Source organism: Lithobates pipiens, unplaced genomic scaffold (genome assembly GCF_037356315.1).
Source record: "Lithobates pipiens isolate NorthernLeopardFrog02 unplaced genomic scaffold, aLitPip1_a1.2 Scaffold_28, whole genome shotgun sequence".
NCBI classification, from domain to species: domain Eukaryota; kingdom Metazoa; phylum Chordata; class Amphibia; order Anura; family Ranidae; genus Lithobates; species Lithobates pipiens.
The window spans coordinates 183,588,630-183,605,644 of NW_027507789.1; the positions used below are offsets into that span (position 1 = coordinate 183,588,630).

The 17,015-nt window shown below is 42.4% G+C and overlaps 1 protein-coding gene across 3 annotated transcripts in view; it reads right to left on the reverse strand.

Moving 5' to 3' along the window:
- ADAM11 (ADAM metallopeptidase domain 11) overlaps nt 1–17,015 on the reverse strand; it is a 97,905-nt gene that overhangs the window by 47,406 nt on the left and 33,484 nt on the right. For all 3 annotated transcript variants that reach the window (XM_077460087.1, XM_077460086.1, XM_077460088.1), the window contains exons 5-11: nt 15,795–15,889; nt 12,747–12,807; nt 9,914–9,968; nt 7,736–7,791; nt 5,314–5,388; nt 4,499–4,567; nt 2,784–2,950 (exon numbers count right to left, since the gene is read on the reverse strand). In XM_077460087.1, coding sequence (XP_077316213.1) covers nt 2,784–2,950; nt 4,499–4,567; nt 5,314–5,388; nt 7,736–7,791; nt 9,914–9,968; nt 12,747–12,807; nt 15,795–15,889 — 578 coding nt within the window. The remainder of the gene's footprint in view (nt 1–2,783; nt 2,951–4,498; nt 4,568–5,313; nt 5,389–7,735; nt 7,792–9,913; nt 9,969–12,746; nt 12,808–15,794; nt 15,890–17,015) is intronic.

Sequence of the window (17,015 nt, forward strand, 5' to 3'; positions counted from 1 at the left end):
GCAGACTATCTCCATTCCAGATAATCAGAGCAGAATGCCATAAAAATAAACCTAATAAGGAAACAAGTACGTAACATCACTTGCAATAAAGAAAACAATTATTTGCATTATTTGCCTTTTAACCAAGATGGTTATTAACTCTAAACTATATTAATGAGGCACAGAACATTACAAAGAAGCACTTTTTTTTTTTCATCTTTTCACTTGTTTCTTATAGGCACATCTTTACTTGATATAAAAGAAGATAGAAGGCATAGAGGGGAATGCATTGTGGGGCAGAGGACATACAGTATGCACCAATGACACTTGCATGTGATGGGAAGTGAAAACAAATTACACACTTATAGGCTAGTAGGCCCAATGTTTTACAAAAGCCACAACCGTGACTGTTATGCCCACTGGTACTACTTCTGATACTAGACAGGGCCGTGTTTACCACAAGGGTCAGTGCCCCGGGAAATCTCATAATACATTGCTAACCATGTGTTATTGATATGATATAGTACAAGATGATTTTATTGTTCTAGAAAGGACTTGATTTAGGTATATTGTGAGGCTTAGCAAATCCAGGGAACACAGACAAAGGGCATTAGAATTCTTAAAGCAGACATTGCACTAATATAGCAAAGGCCATGTGTACACTGAGAGCCCCCTTTCCCATCTCAAAATGCTGCACAAAAATAATCAGTGTAGAGTAAAAGTTAGCTAATATGCTTAACCCTAGGTGGGGGTGACGTCGCCATCTTTTAGGTAGGGTCCTAGGAAATCCCAAGCAGCCCATAGTTTGCAAAAAAGACAAGTCTGCACTGTGCTGAAGCATCAACTCATGACATAGATTTGGACTACTCCGTATTCTCCAGGATGTCTGGATGAGGACATCACACCCTGGGAGAGGCTCGGGGAAAGAAAGGTTATACCACCTAACTCCCTGCCCCCTTCCCCACAGTTTATTTTTCTTTTGTGCAGCGGTTTGACATGGTGAATGGGGCCCATAGTGAATAAGTGGATTGCTTTGGCATTCGAGGTCTAGTTGAAATCTGGCTATTTTTGGTAAATGTTTTTGGTTATGAGGATTCCAGTACACCCCCACTATCCCAAATCCAATGGCACTACAATTGTATATGTTGCAGTACCTTCAAATGAACCTGTTCGAGCCTGAAAAAAGGTAAGCATGCTGAAGTGCAGTGACACTCAATGCATCAAGTACCTGGTTGGTCTTCAATTTGATCATCATATCTGAGTAGAGCCCCTTGCATCAGCAGTGTACGTTGTACAAAGGGCTATGACTTCTCTCAAAGCAAGATTAAATCATGACCTCTTCTGGCCCCTGTCATTTAATTGTTAGAGCCGCAGTGCCCACTAAGGTTCTGGCGTTTGACAGATAAATGATAGGTATGGGGCTTAACATGAAGCCTTGTATACAGCCCAAGCCTAGGATCCAAGGAGGTTCCTCAGGGAACCATTCTAAAGACTAATGCCGCGTACACACGTTCAGAGCATCCCCCGGGACTGACATAATAAGGGGTGGAGTCACCATGTGACATCACCCAATTACCCCGCCCCATATGCCTATATAAGTCACCACGCAACACGTCCCTGGCATTACAGCGAGAGAGAGCGTCATGTCAACATCGGAAGGAAGAAGGAGAAGGCGACAGCGATGAACGAGAAGACCGGGCCAACGCTAGTAAAAGAGCTGGAAGAAGATAGCGGAGGAGCCCGGCAGGAAAAACGAAGAGCGGGAGAAGTCGGAAGAAGATCCCCGAAGTTGGAAGAAAACCCCCAGGGCTGTCTAATAAACTACTTTAAAAACCTGTGTTTTTTTTATTGACACTTCTCCCCCCAGCTGAATGGGTAGGGCTATGATGTACCCCATACTCATTCACATAGGGTGGGGTATTAAAGGGGGCTCCTGGATTCAGATAAGCCCCCGCCCGCAGACCCTGACAACCAACGGCCAGGGTTATCGGGAAGAGGCCCTTGTCCTCATCAACATGGGGCCATGCAAGGCGCCCCCCTTCCCGAAGCACCGCCCCCCATGTTAAGAGGATGTGGCCTGGTATGGTTCAGGAGAAAGGGGGGGGGGGGGCGCTCGCTCATCCCCACCCTTTTTCCTGACCGGCCGGGCTGTGTGCTCAGATAAGGGTCTGGTATGGATTCTGGGGGGACCCCCACACCATTTTTTCGGCGTAGGGGTTCCCCTTAAAATCCATACCAGGTGACGGAGCCAGTAAGGTGTCAATCTCACCGATGGAGGAGGCGACATTGACTTCCTTAGCTAGTGCAGTCTACCTGGAGTCCGTTCAAAATGAACGGACGTTACTCGGTGTGTGGGCAAGTCCATTCATTTGAAAAGTCCGGTGGACTAGCACACAGGCGAGCGGATTGTCCGCCAGAAAGCCGAGTCTAGCGGACAATTTTGAGTCAAGACTTCTATAAAAAGCCAACGGACTTCTGGGAAGAAAAAGTCAGCCGGAGCCCACACACAGTCGAATTGATGGATTCGCCGGACTAAGTCCACCGGATAGTCCGATCGCGTGTACGCGGCATAACTCAAATATCTGCATGCACCACAGGGTTCTACACTTCAACACTATGGTTACCCCAGGCACTTTTTAGCCCAGGACAGGTTCAGTTTAGAACAAATGTATGAGTAACACGGTTTAACTGGATGAAAAGGGGCTTTAACAAAACTCTGCCGTAATGTACAAAGACTAGGAGTGACAACAGTGGGATGCTTAATGGATTATATAATAAGGTGCAGCTAACCCCATTGGACTCACGAGAAGAGGTGAGTGGCATCGCTATGTTCAGGTATCTCTGTACTTCGATACTTCATGAAATCAGCCAGCACCTGCAGAGGGTCTTCACTCACTGCAATCTTGTCTCCTGCAGTCCAGGTTTCCATGGCGACCAGCACGATCCTGGTATTTAACTGCTCCCTGAAAATCTAAGAGGAGAAGCCAGGAATAAACCAGGGTGGGCTGGGGAAACCACGGGAGGGGAATGGAACTGGTGAGGGGATCTTTAGAGATGTGAGGGGTGGAGGGGGGGCAGAACACTGACAATCCTAGACTAGAAAATCGGTTCAGATAGGTATTGAGAACTAACAGGGAGATGACAGTCTAAACTACCATTGCTGGGATTGTCTTCATTACTTATCTACATCCACCGATTCCTGGGGTTATCCAATCATCTTCAATTCAACAAAACAGGTTTAAAAAGAAAGTAAATAACAGGTTTGATTGTACAGTATATTATGCCAACTGTCAAAATGTATAAAAGGCCATACACACAAAAAAAACAGGTAGGAGCCACAATCCAGACTCTGCAAAGACCCTGAAACTGAGCTGCAGCACAGTGGCCAAGACCATACAGCGGTTTAACAGGACAGGTTCCACTCAGAACAGGAGTTGGCATGGTCCACCAAAGAACATCCACCAACTCCGCAATGTCTTCATGGAGGAGTGGAAGAGGACTTCCTGTTAAACCGCTGTATGGTCTTGGCCACCATGCTGCAGCTCAGTTTCAGGGTCTTTGCAATCTCTTCTTTTAGCCCAGGCCATCTTTATGTAGAGCAAAAATTCTTTTTTTTCAGATCCTCAGAGAGTTCTTTGCCACAAGCTTCCATGTTGAACTTCCAGTGATCAGTAAGAGAGTGAGAGCGATAACACCAAATTTAACACACCTGCTCCCCATTCACACCTGAGCCCTTGTAACACTAACGAGTCACATGACACCAGGGAGGGAAAATGTCTAATTAGGTCCAATTTGGACAAATTCACTTAGGGGTGTACTCACTTTTGTTGCCAGCAGTTTAGACATTAATAGCTGTGTGTTGAGTTATTTTGAGGGGACAGCAAATTTCCACTGTTATACAAGCTGTACACTCACTACTTTACATTGTAGCAAAGTGTAATTTCTTCAGTGTTGCCACATGAAAATAGTTACAAAAATGTGGGCGGTGTGTATATATATATATATATATATTTATTTATTTTTTTGATTCAGCGTGAAAATGTGTGGTATGAAATTCTCCATAGGGAACAGTCTGAAGCAACTGGATATGCACAATAGTGAGCACTCCTGAAAGCAAACAAGCAAACTTAATGATCATGAAGGTCAAGGAGGGTGAAGGGGTTATATCTCCTAGCAAACCCTTCGCTCAACTCAAGACATTTTTTGGATGGGGTGATTCTGCCTTTGATCCTACCATCCTGTGATGCCTAGACAATAAATAGGGGAGGGAGAGGCTATCACCAGGACATGAATGCATAGACCGCAATGGACACATTGTTATATGGTGTAACCCTTCAAAATGTGTCCCTTTTGCAGACATTTCCCATCACTTCCTGTCCCTTATGAATGCTTCTGGATAGACAATCAGACGTCCTGGTACCGGCCATTGATTTGAATGATTTCACAGTCAGGGCACCTGAGCAGACTGACAATGACAATATAACATACAAGGCAATATAAATCAGCAGGCTATACTTACAGTGTCTGCTAAATTCACCACTGATTTGGCAAAACTACTTGTAAGACCCAGAGACTGCCGCTGATCAAGCTGAAGGAAACAAGGAACAGCTTTAAAAACAATACAAAAGAAAGGGTCTGGGAATCATTTCTGTTATAATACTATTACTTTGTTGTAAATGAAAAAATAAAACAGATTGTTTTGTTCATTTCCTGTCTAGACTGGCTTCTTTTATACATAGGTGTCAAAATAACAAGTTTGAGGAATGTTCCCCAAGTGGTTGCAAACCCTGACATATCAAGTGACTGGTCTCAGGTTATACACAGATGAAACAAATCCTCCTGCATACGATGTACCTGTCTATCTGCAGTCTTCTCTTCTCTACATTTGTGCAAAGTCCAGAATTTATAAAGCTTGTCTGAGCTGTCAGAAAACAGGGGGAGGGTTTACCGAAATTACACACTGTACAGCTCAGTGAGGAGAGGTAGTTGGAGGGAAGGGACACTCCCTGGATTCTTTCCTAAATGTACGTAATATAACTTGGCACGAACATTTATAGGTAAAGTTGATCCAGGGAATACCTCTTGGGGAATCAGGAAGGACTTTTTTCCCCTGTTGGAGCAAATTGGATAATGGTTTGCTGTTTTTTTTTTTTGCCTTCCTCTGGATCAACTGTGGGTATAGAATTGTGTATATCGGATTGTATGATTCCCCCCCCCCGCCCTTTTTATTGGTTGAACTAGATGGACTTGTGTCTTTTTTTCAACTGGACTAACTTTGTAACTATATGGCTGCATTTTCATTATTGCCATTTTTCTGTCTGTTGTGTCACTTACCAAACGTCGATCATTGACCACCATGAGCTCGATGTATTTGGTTTCAGACAAAGCAGAGCGTACAATCCGGCGCACCTAGGAGAACAAACAGGTTCACAAGCAGCAGTTAAACTATTTACAGTAACATGGGCCTTCAATGTATTTAATTCATGGACAAATTATATCTGCGAGTGATGTGACTATGCATTCATGGCCAGCTCTAAACTGAGATCTGACAGTGTATTGCCAGTTGGTGAAAGCCGAGCGTCTTCTTATGCATCTGCTTCCAGTCCACCATCCTCAATAACCAGCAAGTATAAAATACCCAGAGCAATCCAAAACACATGCTAAGGGGTATGCCTGGTCCCCCCATCCCATTGGCACAGCATGGGTCAGGTAATTGGCGATTCAAGTGCTTATCTTCAGAGATAAAAATTAGTAAAAATAAACTGTACACCCTCTTCCAAATTATTATGCAAATTCTATTTCAGTGTCACAAAGATTAAATATTTTGTTTTTTAGTTTAACTCATGGATGGCATTGTGTCTCAGGGCTCTTTTGATCACTGAACACAATCTCGGACACCTGTGATAATTAGATTGCCAGGTGAGCCCAATTACAGGAAAAAACTACTAAAGGAGGGTGTTCCAGATTATTAAGCAGAGCACCATTTTCAAGCAACATGGGGAAGAAAAAGCATCTCTCTGCTGACGAAAAGAGTGAAATAGTTCAATGCCTTGGACGAGGTATGAAAACATGAGATATTTCACGAAAATGTAAGCGTGATCATCGCACTATTAAGAGATTTGTGGCTGATTCAGAGCACAGACGGGTTTCGTGCAGATAAAGGAACATTGAGGAAGATTTCTGCCAGATCCATGCATTCGATCAAGAGAGCAACTGCTAAAACACCATTACATAGCAGCAAACAGATATTTGATGCTGCTGGTGCCTCTGGAGTCCCACGGACATAAAGGTGTAGAGTCCTCCAGAGTCTTGCAACTGTGCATAAACCTTCCATTTGGCCACCACTAACCAATGCTCACAAGCAGAAATGGCTGCATTGGGCAGAAAAATACATGAAGATTAATTTTCAAATTGAGATTGATGGAGTGGTGGATGGTTGGTGAACAGCCACCCTGTTCCAACAAGGCTGTGACGTCAGCAAGGTGGTGGTGGCTTCATGTTTTGGGCCAGAATCATGGGAAGAGAGCTGGTCGGCCCCTTTAGGGTCCCAGAAGGTGTAAAGATGACCTCGGCAAAGTATGTGGCGTTCCTGGCAGACCACTTCCTTCCCTGGTACAGAAGGAAGAACTATGATTTCCGTAATAAAATCATCTTCATGCATGACAATACACCATCTCATGCCGCAAAGAATACCTCTGCATCAATGGCTGCTATGGAGATAAAAGGAGAGAAAGTCATGGTGTGGCCTCCATCCTCCCCTGACCTCAATCCTATTGAGAACCTTTGGAGCATCCTCAAGCAAAAGATCTATGAGGGTGGGAAGCAGTTTACATCCAAACAGCAGCTCTGGGAGGCTATTTTGACATCTTGCAAACAAATTCAAGAAACTGTCCAAAAAATGTAAGACTTGTGAAGCTGCTATCTAATAAGGGGTCCGATGTTAAAATGTAACGTGACCTGTTAACATTTTTAAAAAGTTAAAATGTTGTTCAAAGTTTGATTGAAATAGCTTTTGATTTCAGTAAATATGCTGCAAACACAACAAATGACAATTTTCAGTTCTTTACAACCTATAACCTACAACCTATAAAGTGTTTTGGAACTTACTGTGCATAATAATTTGGAACAGTGCATTGTAAGTTTTTTATTTTGTTCAATAAAATTTGAATTGTACTTAATAGTTGATAACATGAGAATTATGCTTATTCATATGAATAAGCGCACCTGTTAGTGTGTGAAATGCATCTACCATTTGAACTGTTTGTAACACTTGGGATTTTCATTCATTAAATAAGAATTTTGATGATTCGTGGAGTGCAGCCATTTCTTCAGTGTTGCCCCCTTTACAAAGCAGTCCCTGTTACAATAATGTAAAGCGGCACAGTGATGTAAAGGGGACTGTACTATAAAGGGGCACTAATGTAAACGGGGGCTGTGATATAAAGGGGATCTGAGGACAAGGATATAAAAGGGGTTGTGGACAGACTCCGTGAACATCCCATCCTTCCGACCCATCCAACAACCCCCCCACCCCCGGTCCCTGGGAAAATTGGCTGCCATGAAACCAGTCCCTGGTATCAAAAAGGTTTGGGACTGCTGCTTTACTTTACTAGGAATAAAATCTAGCTTGCAATACGGTCTTCTTCTGCATCATAAAAGATGCTTTATTCATGGACAACACAGCACCTTCTCAGCTCTCCAGAATGCAAAGTTTAAAAGGACATACATAAGTAGATTATACATGTATTGCACTAACCTGTCTTTTCCTGCGAATTTTTGAGCTTCTTGGAATGTCAGTGGGGTGCTCACAATCTGTGGAAATCAGAGAAGAGAAAGAGAGAGCAACTTCTAAAAATTGAAGGGGAGCAATACTCAGGATCAAAGTATTATCCATGTAGTATAATCTAAAGGGGGGAACGGGGGGAGGAGACCCTGGCTAGCTTCAGTGCACCCCCAATACTAAATTCAAGCCCCTAAAATTCTATACAGACATATGTGCAGAGTTCTTGGAACCATACTCTACTCGAAGGTCCTGCTCACATGAACCCTCACATCAACTTCCCCCCTATATTCCTCACACTAACCTTCCCTGTAATCCTCACACCAATCTTACGTTTAACCCTCACAACACTAATCATCAACCCCCAACACTAACTATCCCTGTAATCCCACATTAATCCTCACACCAAACCTCCCTGTAACCCTCAGGCTATCACTTCATGTAACCCCTACACTATTTCTCCTTGTATCCCTCACACCAACCCTAACCCCAGTGCTAAAACTCTGCAACTCTCACACCATCCCTCCTCCTAAACCCAACACTAAAAACTCTCCTGTGGGCTTATTACCAACCTTCCCCACAACCCTTACAGCAACCTTCCTTTAACCCTAACATTAGCCTTAACCCTCACACTAACTTCTCTTGTAACCCAAACCGTGAATCTAACACTAACGATCCCTAATGTAAAGTGAATGCAAACGCTAACAATAAATATAGTTGAAGTGCAAACAAAAAACTTGTCCAGAAATCCAGTGAGCTTGTCATTTTCTGTGTACTTTTTTGTGGTTATGGAGATGAGGAGATGGGGAGAAGTCATGTAGCCCAAATCAGGAGAAGTTACCAAGGGCTGCTCCTTGGTATATACAGTAGTACACCGAGTTATGGGCCGTACACACAATCTGAATATCGTACAAAAATTGTTGCCCGAGGAAGATTTTTACGATTTTCGAATCGTGTGTACACTACTTTCGAGAGCCGATCACGACAGCTATTATTGGATCAGACAAGCATGAAAATTTTCCTTGTGCGATACCAGATCATACAATTTTCGTTTAGTCGATAAAGTTGTCTGAAAATACAATACGAATACATTACAACACATGACAGCACTTCAGATATTTTTTTTTTCTGTTGTACGAGAATTCTTGTGACTTTAGTTACCTATTCAATTTCTACTTGCGACAATTAAGTGAAAAAAGTTGTACGATCTATCGTACGATATTCGGATCGCGTGTACGGGCCATTAGTGTTGTCATCCTGGGACAGGAAGAGTGTTACTGGCAGGATCACCAGGTGTTTTTGGATTGGTTTAGATAACCTTTAACATCTTTGCCAAGCTGGGAATCAGGACATTGTGGCAAAGCAATTAAGTAACATTTACACTTACCTCTCCCAAACCATTTATTAAATGAACTGGCTGGACTAGTAGAATATTGTACGACGTTAGCTATCAATTCATGCAGAAAGTTTGGAGTTTAAGTGATAGCTTTTATTGGGGAAGTTAGTAAGGATGCAGGATCTCTTCATCATATATAAAGCCTGAAGAAGAAATCTAAGCTTGTGTCTTTTAAAACTTAAGTTATTAGCCAATAAAGGGGATCATTTAAAACTCCAAATAAGTAATTCTTTAAGAAAATAAATAAGCAAACTACAACAACTAGTTCTAAACAATTATTCCCCTTTCACACTTGTATGGCCTTAAATTCATGCAACTTTGACATGACTTGAAGCAATGCCTGTGTAATCTTGTGGTCTATGGTCCTCAAGTCACATTAACCACTTTCAGCCCCTGACCATTTTGTTGGCTTAAGACCAGACCACTTTGGCACTGTCGCTTTAACTCACAATTGCACGGTCGTGCGACGTGGCTCCCAAACAAAATTGACATCCTTTTTTTCCCCACAAATAGAGCTTTCTTTTGGTGATATTTGATCACCCCTGTGGTTTTTATTTTTTGTGCTATAAACAAAAATAGAGTGACAATTTTGTGGTTAAAGTCAGACCAAAGTAGTGCAGGGACTACTTTGAAGTTGCACAAATATGAACAGTACACATTGGAAATCATGGGGTGCGACTTCTCATGCAACTTTGCAGGACAAGTCACACAAGTGTGAAAGGGGCCTTAGCTGTGTTATATGGGGGGGGTTTGTATACCTGGTTCTGTGCACATCCTGGTCCGCTGAATGACATGAGGCCATGGCAGAGACTTCTGTGAAGAAGAAATGGAATGTCTGTGATCTGAACTATAACCTGCCAACTCTGTATATTCAGGAAATCAGCTAAACAAACTTTGTAGCTGCACATAAAACAAAATCCATACAACAGCGTTGAGCTCAACTGCCCAATGTCAGCATTTTAGTGGGTTTCTTTAATATATAAAAAGGTATACGTATAGGAAGGGACTTCTATTAAATAACCCCAGGCGCAGGGATGGCGAAGCTTGGCACCCAAGATGTTTTGGAACTACATTTCCCTTGATGCTCATGCACTCTACAGCATAGATGAGCATCATGGGAAATGTACAATGGAACCTTGGTTAATGAGTAACGCAGTTAACAAGCGCTTTGAAAGACGGCAGATTTTTATTTTTTTTAATCCTGACTCAGTTTGCGAGTGTTGTCTTGCAAAACCAGCAGAATTCAAGCTAATGTGGTGTGCAGTACTGCATTTGGCCAGAGGTGTGGGGGCGCCGGGGACACCCGTCTCTGTTCGAAGCCTGACGGAAATACTTGGAAACACTCGGAAATACTCCATTCCCGAGCGTTTCTGAGGGTTTCCAAGTTCAGCCAAGTTGTCCCCAAGTATTGTTTGAGGCTATCCGCCCCCCACCTCTGGCCACATTCTGTATTTTATGCAATAGAAGTCAATACGGAACAAATTATCTTCGTTTCCATTGACTTCTATGGGGAAACTCGCTTTCAAATGCTTTGGATTACAAGCATTCTCCTGGAACGGATTATGCTCGTAATCCAAGGTTCCACTGTAGTTCCAAAACATCTGAGGTGCCATCACTGTCCTAGGGCAATGATTCAGCAGTGTTTTTTTTTTTTTGTTTTTTTTGTTTTTAGCATGATGGTCTGAAGCCAATGGGAAGCAAATGAGCACATCACTTTAAAATCTACAAAACCTGACAAAAAAATGAAATTTCTTCATAAATTTGCAAAACAGCATCAATTCTTTTAGGTACAATGGTTTGAGGGGTAGGTTGGGTGACACTATGGTATCCGGCACCTCATCCCTATTGAATTTAGATTGCTAGTAATAGGAATATACATAGATACATAGTTTATATAAAAATATAAACTTTATTACATAAAACATAAACCCATCATTTGTTGTTTTATGTATTAAAATTTCTATTTTTATATAAACTATGTATATTCCTTTGTCGTGGGAACCATTATAATCTCAATACTCCTATTACTGCCAATCTCTTTTAGGTACACTTGCATACAGCAAAACAGCAATATGTTTATGTTTCAAATTCGCTTTTAAATTTGTTTTATAATTTGTTTTGATTTCAAGCAAAATTTTGTTTTATTATAATTTTATTTCAGATTTGTTTAAATTCATTCCTATTGTGATTCAGAAATATTTCGATTCGGAACCAAATTAACTGCACATGTCTAATGAAAAGCAAGTGATTGGCTGGGTAATACAGACCCATTTTTGTTGCATGTTTTGTGCAAGAGATCTCGGCAAAACGCGTAGGCTGACTGCCAAGGTGGCAGCAGGGAGCATGAATGGAAAAGAGAGAAAAACTGCAATAACTATGTAAGCACTGCCATAGGAGTTGGCCGAGAGCACTGCATACATCCTACAGAGTTCCCAACATGCACTGAAGACAGAAGGGAACGAGAAAAGGAAAATCACATCCTGCTTCCTTTTGCACTGTAATGGTAGCAAGCAATTGAGGGTCTTTTCCCTATATTTGGAAATGTTGGAACAAACGTAATTCAATTTAAATCACTTCTTATGACATGGTGTTATCAAGCAATACAAAAGTGACACAACAATATTTACATTTTTAAAAACGATTTATGAGCAAAAAAATCATATAAATGACACAGGGACTGGTCTGTCGCGATCTACAGCACAGGAACCCTACCTGGTCACCTTTTCCTAACATCACCTGGTAAATTCTTCATTAGAACAGTGAGATTTTCTAGAGCTAAATCACTCACAATAAAAGCTGGTCTGTGGTACTGGCACAGCTAAAACTGCACTGTTGAATTATGTGGTTTTGATAACTAGCAGCTCACTAAGCTCTCAAAATGCTGGTTTGGTCTCTGGAAAGCTATATTCAACTGGACTGTGTGCTACCAAGCAGCCTCCAAAATAAACTGAGCTAGGGAGGTGGGCTCATACAAGGACAGCCTAAAATCTGCAAGAACTGACACCTGTAAATCTTAGACCCCTTTCACACTGGGACAGCGGGCCCGTTAGCGGAAAAGCGCCGCTAGTTTTAGCGCCACTTTACCACTGTAATAGCAGGGCTTTTTGGCCGCTAGCGGGGTGCTTTTAAGCCCCGCTAGCGGCTGAGGAAAGGGTTAATAGTGCCCGTTTTGTGGCATTTTGGCAGCATTGCCCATTCATTTCAATGGGCAGGGGTGGTGGAGGAGTGCTGTATACAACGCTCACACACTGCCCCAAAGATGCAGCTCGCAGGGCTTTTTTTTCCCTTTCCTGCAAGCACATAACCCCAGTATGAAAACACTTGGGATTTCACACTGGGGTGGCTTGAGAGGTGCTTTTCCGGCGCTTTACAGGTGCTATTTTTAGCGTTAAAACACCTGAAAAGTGCCATATATAGAGGAGAAGACCAACAGAGGAGATATTTCCTGGCAGCCCCACTAATACGGTGACATGGGTAATGGAACTTCCCTGCAATAATATGATCTTCCAGCTTGGGATGCATAGGCATTGCTATAAATCTAAACATTCTGTCATAAAATGAAGACAGGAAGAAGCAGATGGACACACTTACCTCAGTGCTGTGTTCCTGGGGGTATAAGGTATAGGTGAACATGCCGTCCGAAAATGCCCCACTGCAATAGATGCAGAAAAAAGGTACAAAATTACACAGAAACTGCCATATCCTGATCACTCCCTATATGTAACCATGGCTAGAAGTAATAGAATGGGTCATCCAACTAGGTTTCCACACAAGTTAGTTTTACTTCTAGAGCAGGAGGCCAGATTGGGCTTTCAGCTAGGTGCACACTACTGCAATCAGATTCTGAACTTTCAATGTGACGTTGAGTACTAACAAAAATGTAAAACATATTTTACAAATTTTATTAAATACTGAATAGGTACCGTATTTTTCATTTTTCATATTTACCACTTGCACCAAGTAGGTGACGCTATAAGCAAGTCACAAAGTGGTCAACGAGTCAGAGAGCAGCTACTGTGCTAAGGGTAGATCTGAATGATCCAGTGGAGGGAATGATCCCTCTTCCTATGCTAGCAAAGATGGCAATCTTAATTCCTTGTGACCTAAAAAGCTTAATCATAGGGAAGGGAAAAAGCAAAAACAATCTTGATCCCTTCCTGCCCTTTAACTGGGTCTCTACGTCTGGGGAAGGGGGGATTAGTGGTCACAGGATCGGCTGATCACATGGTCACTGTAATTGGCTGTCACAGCAGTTACATGATTGGGAGTCAGCCCTGCTTAGTATGGATCAAGAGCTGTCTTAGCACAAAAAAAGATGTCAAGGCCCACCTCTTTGCCGCTGCACATTTGTGTTAAATGGACAGCTATAGGTTAATACAATCTGCAAGAAGGCATCAAGGTAGTGCTGGGCTTTCTTATCAGACTCAGCATGCTTTGTGATATGCAAGGCCTGATCAAAATTTTTGCACGTAAGCATCACCCAGTGGCATTTGTAAGGGTCCTGCAGACATTAGATGACATGATGCACTGTGTTTTGTCATCTATGAGCAAATATGTATGGCTGCCAAAATTTAAAATAAAAATGTTATGGTCTTTTGGTGCTGATTTTAAGCAAGTCATTAATTGCATGATACTATGAAAGCCATGAACTATTATATTTTTCACTATATTATCTGCCTCAAATTGGTTATTAAAATGCTAGGTCACAAGCTGATCCCTTAAAAATTATATTTCAGCAATAGGAGGCGCTTTGAAGGTTGAGTCAACCCCAGCTTCCTGTATATCTTGTATGTTCCAACACCCAAATCTCCTTGACAAAATTATTAGCCCACCTGTGAGATTTGGGTATTTGAAATATATTTGAATAAAAGTTTTTGCGTCTGGAGTGCGGCTTTAACCACTTCAAGAGTGGGCACTTTCACCCCTCTCCTCCCAGATCAATTTTCAGCTTTCAGCGCTGTCACATTTTGAATGAGAATTGTACGGTCATCTAACACTGCACCCAAATGACATTTTTAGCATTTTTTTCACGCAAATAGTTTTTTTTTTGGTAGTATTTAATCACCGCTGGGGATTTTATTTTTTATGCTAATAAAAAAGGCCAAAAATTTTTTTCATTTCTGTTATAAAATTTTTCAAATAATTTCTCTTGATAAATTTTGACCAAAAATGATGCTGCTACATTTCTTTGCTAAAAATAACCCAAATCAGTGTTTAGTTTGTGTTGGCAGTGATGGGGGACAGACAGATTTTTTTTATGGGGACACTGAAATGTGTATAGGGACAGGGGTATCAGTGGTGCTTTGTGTATTTGGGGGGTGATCTGCAACAGCTTTCTGTGTAAAATCATCCTCACACAGAGAGCTGTCACAGATCTGCAGATTCCCCCTCCCTCTGCACTGAGCTCTCAATGAGCTTGGCGTGGAGAACTGTCACCGAGACACGCGTCTCTGTGTACATTTTGACGGTTATGATTGGACACAGCCGTCAGGTGATCGGGAGGGCCAATCACAGCGGCCATATCCCAATCTCTGCTCAGCTGGATCCTGTGATCATAATGATCACAAGATCGAGCCGCAGCGTGCCTTGTGGCCGTGCTGTGAGCACTTGTTCTGAGAGGCGTTCCTGAATTTCCACTCAGAACGATGAAAGGTCCACCCGGCCGTTTATGTGCAGTGGCCGAGTGGGAGGTGGTTAAATATTCACTTAAAAGAAGTATGGGTTGTTTTTTTTTATTCAAGTGGATGCAGCAGCAGTCCAATGCTGCATTTGTCCCCTGCCATCTCTAAGGCTCATAACTTTGTGATCAAACAGTGCTGATCAATCAGTGATTCATGAGCAGAGAGCTCTGCCCCCCTCGCTCATTGGAGCTCTGTAATGTAGAGGGGCGGAAGCGGTCATCTCAGGCTCTCAGTGGCTTGATGAGAAAGGGTGCCAGTTCAGGTATGTGATCTTACCCGAGCCTGGACGTCAGCAGACAACGGACTTCAGCCTGCTACCTGCTGAAAAGGGGTCACAGGAGAGCAGAGCGAACTGCGCTCCTGTGATCCATACGAGAAGTACAGCCAAACGAACTTTGGCTGCACTTCTCCTTTAACCCCCAAATGAAGATAAAATCAACAAATTCAATCAAACATGCAAGAAAGGGGGGCTTTTTTTTGTCAGACTTCAAACCTCAAAAGATTTCCTGGCATGAAAAAAAAAATTCCAAAGACAAATACTGAAAACTTGAAACCATTCCTGGAAACCTGGAAGGACCTGCAGCTATGAAGCATGTGATGTAATTACTGTATATAGATTTTATTCTCTTGAGGGCTGTTCAGCTGTCTCTGTGATCCATAGTCCTTACAATAGATGACCTCAGGGATGTCTGCTCTGATGACAGTAATGACTGAACACAGAGAGCAGGTGATCTCATCAGACATAATGATAAAGAGTCAGTAGCAAATTTCTGCACAGAGGAAGGAATGAACTGAGAGTTCCGCAGTAACATTCCACGCTGTTCCGCCACCCCCACACACCTCCTGCTGCTGTCACCAAATGTCTCAGCGCCACAAGCCACATCGTAGGAAGTCATTAGAGAGAAGCAGAGAGCTTCACTGACAGTCAGCCAACGCGCATCTCTTTGGAGAAACTCACCTGAGCCCGTAGCAAGTGGAGATGGCAACCCATGACACCTCTACCCCACGCACATGACCGCTGTAATAGCAGTGATCTCCCGCTGAACCAGGACTCTGCAAAACACACACCATGTAAAATTACAACACTAGTCCAAAAATAAAGATCCATGAAGGTTAAACCAAAGCTTATTTATTTAAAGCTGGCCACATGCATTGGGATCTCGTTGACAAACACTGGTTTACAAAAAAATGTTTATATTCTTCTATTGCCCGTGGCCTCCTGCTGTGATGCTGCTGTGATCTGATTTCCTGTTAAAGAACAGCTACATTCTCCATGGTAAAATTGTATGCAATTGGCTTTCAGCTCCCCATATTGCTTTTTATTCTGTGATCACAATTTTATATTCATGGATGCATGTTTTTTTTTTTTTTTCAATAAAACCCACCTTTTTGACCAACACCATATGGAGGCATTTTTTCTTTCTATATCCCTTCAGATGAGAGTTTTTGGCTTTCCACTTCGGCTGTTTAGCATCCGAGTTCCAGCCTCACGTCCATCTGCATGATTTCCTGGATTCTTTCTTAGAGTTGTACCCCACTTCTGAACAACCCTTTTTTGTGGTGGACTCTATATCAATTTACCTTAAGGTCTTTCCACCTTTGGGACTTTCCACTTGTGTTTCTATACAACAATATATATATATATATATATATACTGCCATAGAGAATGTGTGATCCTTACAGGCTGTGAAATTACCTGTGTGTGAACAGCTGCAGACTATACAAATCAATGGCCACTGTTTTGCATCAAACTACTCATCCAAACAAATCAATAGGAGCAATGCCGCTCCAAACTTGCCTCTTTCCGTGTACCTCCAGCTCTCATTAGGTGCACACTTAGGAGCGCATTACTGTTCAGCTGTTTCACTTGTCAAGTAGAAGTGAACAGGCAGCACTCCGATGCCCTTACCGATCTAAAACCAGCTTTAATATAAGGCTTTATTCACAAAGGCATCCCTATACGTATACCTGTGCAAAGGACCGGCTTTGCCTGCATAGGCAGTCCCATTCATGTCTAATGAGACACAGCTGCTGGTCCCAATATGCCAGCCCTGTAGGTGTGCACCCACAAACGCACTGTCGTTTTTTAGGGACACACACCCACACAGCTGGCAAATTGGGACAAGCATTAACCAACTCAATACAGTGCACTTACACCCCCTTCCTGCCCAGGCCAATT